This window comes from Numida meleagris, unplaced genomic scaffold (genome assembly GCF_002078875.1).
Source record: "Numida meleagris isolate 19003 breed g44 Domestic line unplaced genomic scaffold, NumMel1.0 unplaced_Scaffold403, whole genome shotgun sequence".
Classification (NCBI taxonomy): Eukaryota; Metazoa; Chordata; class Aves; order Galliformes; family Numididae; genus Numida; species Numida meleagris.
The window spans coordinates 27,255-30,516 of record NW_018364623.1 but is presented as its reverse complement, the minus strand read 5'-3'; the positions used below and the strand labels follow the sequence as shown (position 1 = coordinate 30,516).

Sequence of the window (3,262 nt, the reverse complement as noted above, 5' to 3'; positions counted from 1 at the left end):
CCGTGGGAACCTGGTGGTGGCGGAGGTGAGGGGCTGCGCTGCTGCCCTCATCTTTGTCCTTGGCATCTTCTTCGTCGTCGATGCCCACAGCCTCTGGGTACAGAGAGATGAGAATCCTGGTGGGGAAGGTCTTAAATTGTTTTGATCTCCTATCGATGTCTTAGAGATCTCCAGTAGATCTCCTCTACATCTCCCCAGTTCTCCCCTTCCTCCCCTTCCATTCTCCTCTAGAATCCACCAGGTGTACCATTCCATCCACTATTGGTCACCTACAAATTTCCCAAGTGTCCCCGCCCCCATTCCATCCCCTATAAATCCCCCCACGTGCCCCCTGCCTCCCCTTCCAGTCCCTATAGATTACCCCAGTCATTTTGTGCATTGAGCACAATCCCTTACTGATCCCCTATAAATGCACCCAAGTGTCATCCTCCCCTTCCATCCCCTACATATCCCCACATGCCCAACAAGTCTCACTCCCCCTCATCCCCCCCATAACACCCACCCTGTTCCCCTCCCATTTTGACACAGGGCCCACCCACAAATTCCCAAGGCTGTGCACTTCCAGGTAAGGCTGTGGGTCAGGGACCCCAAATCTCAACCTGCCCCTTGGACTCCCCATACTCCACCTGGACCCCCACCTCACATGGCTTACTCTAAATTTACGTGCGCCTCCCAGATCCTGACCATGGGGAAGTGCAAATCTGCATTGTGGAGACCTCCCAGGCCCCAAATTGAAGTCCTTGGAGCCCCTGGGGATCTCCCAGCCTTAAACACCCCTCTGACAGTGTGGGCAATCCTAAACCATGTCGTGGGACCTCCAAAAGCCACACATAGGAACTCCCAATATTGGACCAGTGGGACCCCGGATCAAAGCCCCCCCAGATCCTCAAACACGCCATCAATGACCACCCCCGCACACTTACAGCAGAGGTGTCCCTCCTCCCAGTCACACTGAGGAAACCCACTCTCGTTCTCCACTGTTTCCAGGTGCCCCTGGTGACAGTGAGGGACCAACCTGCGCTGACAAGGAGCTCCCGCCCCATGTGGGCACCCGCCATCGCCCAGCTCCCATTTATCTGTGCTAATGTGGGTGCTGGGGGACCCTACTAATGCCTCCGCCCAGGGTGACACACTTCTGGGGCGCACTGTGCAGAAACCCAAATTCCCTGTTTTGAGCTCCCTGATGCTCTCTTCACCCGTCAATGAGTCCCAGATCTCCTCAGATCTAACACTAATTCCTCACCAGTGCCCTCCAGGTGCTTTCCAATCACACCAAATTCCTAAATGCTCATCCCTAACCACAGCATCCTTCCTTTGGCACCTCAAATCCCTCAGCACTCTTTGACAAACCCAAATCCTTCCCAATCCACCCGACCTCCAGCATCAGTGCTGTGGAATCCCCAGGTCAGTCTCAATCCACCCCAGCCCTACAGATCACATCCAGGGCCGATGACTCCCATTCCATCCAGTATAATTTCCCCATAGATCCCCTATGGATCATCTCTGTTATTTCACCCTTCCACTTCTGTCTTATTAAACAAGTTTTATCTCAACCTCAGAGTTCCACATTTTTTCTCTCTGATTCTCTCCCCTATCCCACTGGGAGAAATCACTGAGAATCCAAGCTGTGTGGTGCTGAGCTGCTGCCGGGTGCCAGCACCGCACTCCTTGTGGTGGGGGCCCAACGTGGGGCGCAAAGGGTGGAGATCCCAACAGATGTGAGCAGAGCGTGTTCCAACACAACTGCTCTCAGTGGGACAGCAGCCTCAGAGCTGCTGCTCACAGCGCTCAGCTCTTCCTTCACTCGCTGCCATCCCTTGCTCACAGGGCTGCTACCTTCCTTCCGCTTGTGCTGGTTCTCGTCTCTGAGAGCTGCCCTCGGCTTCTGGATGCTTCTGCCCATTTGTCTGCAGCGTGTGCCCCTCCTCATTTCAACGATGGGACGTGACACTCACGTGGCGGTGTTGGCAGGATCCCCTCTGTGCGGGAAGGTGCAGAGGTGACCTCTGATCTCTAGCCCAGGAAGGCTCTATGGCGGGAGAGGTGTGAGCATGGTCAAGCCATGGCTGCCTGGGAAATGCCGGTGCTGGGCTGCTGCCCTGCTCCTGAGCAGCTGCAAAGGTGCAGGCTGTGCCCTTCCCCACCGCAAATGGCTTGGGCTCACAACCATGTGCACCATCCCAGTGCTGGACGGGAAGGATTTCCAGCCGCTGGCAAAGAACAGAACTTGTGGCCACAGCAAGGAAAAGCCACCGAGTGCGCTGTCCTGGGAGCAGCACTGCTGACAGCCCAGAAGGAGAGGCACCGCATTCAACACACTGCTGCTGCAGCACTGACATCCTGGCACCAACAAGGGACAGCCCTGCAGAGCCCATTCCCTGCTGAACGTAACAGCACTCAGCCACTGTGTGTGGTGCTGCCACATCCAGGAGATCAGGAAAGATTTCTGCAGTCTGAATTCGGAGGATGGGAACAAGGGATGGACCTTGCCTTGCTCTCAGAAAGCCAGCCAGCGTTCTCAAGTGCAAATGCATGCACAGACCCTGACACACACATAAACACGCACAGATGCTGATACATGTGCAAGTCCGTGCACAGACCCTTGGTCAGCACCAGTCATTTCCAGAAACAGGGAGGGGCGCTGGGGAGGAAACAGCTGCAGTTTCCCCCAGGCACAATCCCAGGCACAGGATGAAGGTGCGGGTGCAGTGGTTCCTCCTCCCCTGCACGTCGCTGTAGCTGTGCACCTCACCCTGGAACAGCAGCAGCAGGCAGAGGGGCCGGCGTTGAGCATGGCTCTGGAAAAGCTGCAGGAGGGTGATGGGCGGCTGGCGGGACAAATGCCACCGGCACCACAGGGACAAGCCCACCTAAGCCACAAAAGCTCCCAGCTGTGCCCAGAGGAAGGGGAACCAACAGCCACGCAGCAGCAGCAGCAGCTCCACAACTACCAGCACCGACACATACAGCATCACCTTCTGTTTCATTTTCCTTTTTCTCTTCTCTTCCCTTCCCTCTTCTTCTCTCATTTTTGCCCCTTCCTTTTTCCAGCACTGTGGGGGCACTTTGCCCCACTGCGTTCTCATCCATCTGCCCGTCCTCCTCCTGCTTGGCTGCCTGCTCCGGGACGTGCATCTCCTGATCCAGTACGGACACATCAAAGGTCCCAGCACTCTGTGTCCATTTCTCTCTCCATCCTTCCACCTCTCTGTCTGTCTATCTGCCTACATACCTCATCAATCTGCCCATTTGTCTGCCCATC

At 55.9% G+C, this 3,262-nt stretch overlaps 1 protein-coding gene and 1 pseudogene across 1 annotated transcript; one reads left to right on the top strand and one right to left on the bottom strand.

Moving 5' to 3' along the window:
- LOC110391550 overlaps window positions 1-3,262 on the bottom strand; it is an 11,581-nt pseudogene that overhangs the window by 4,101 nt on the left and 4,218 nt on the right.
- LOC110391551 (platelet glycoprotein VI-like) lies at window positions 26-1,553 on the top strand (the record flags this gene model as incomplete). Its single annotated transcript, XM_021383453.1, is given in 3 exon segments — window positions 26-128; window positions 529-565; window positions 988-1,553. Coding segments are annotated over 3 exon segments (153 nt in total), but the record flags the coding sequence as incomplete, so codon positions are not given.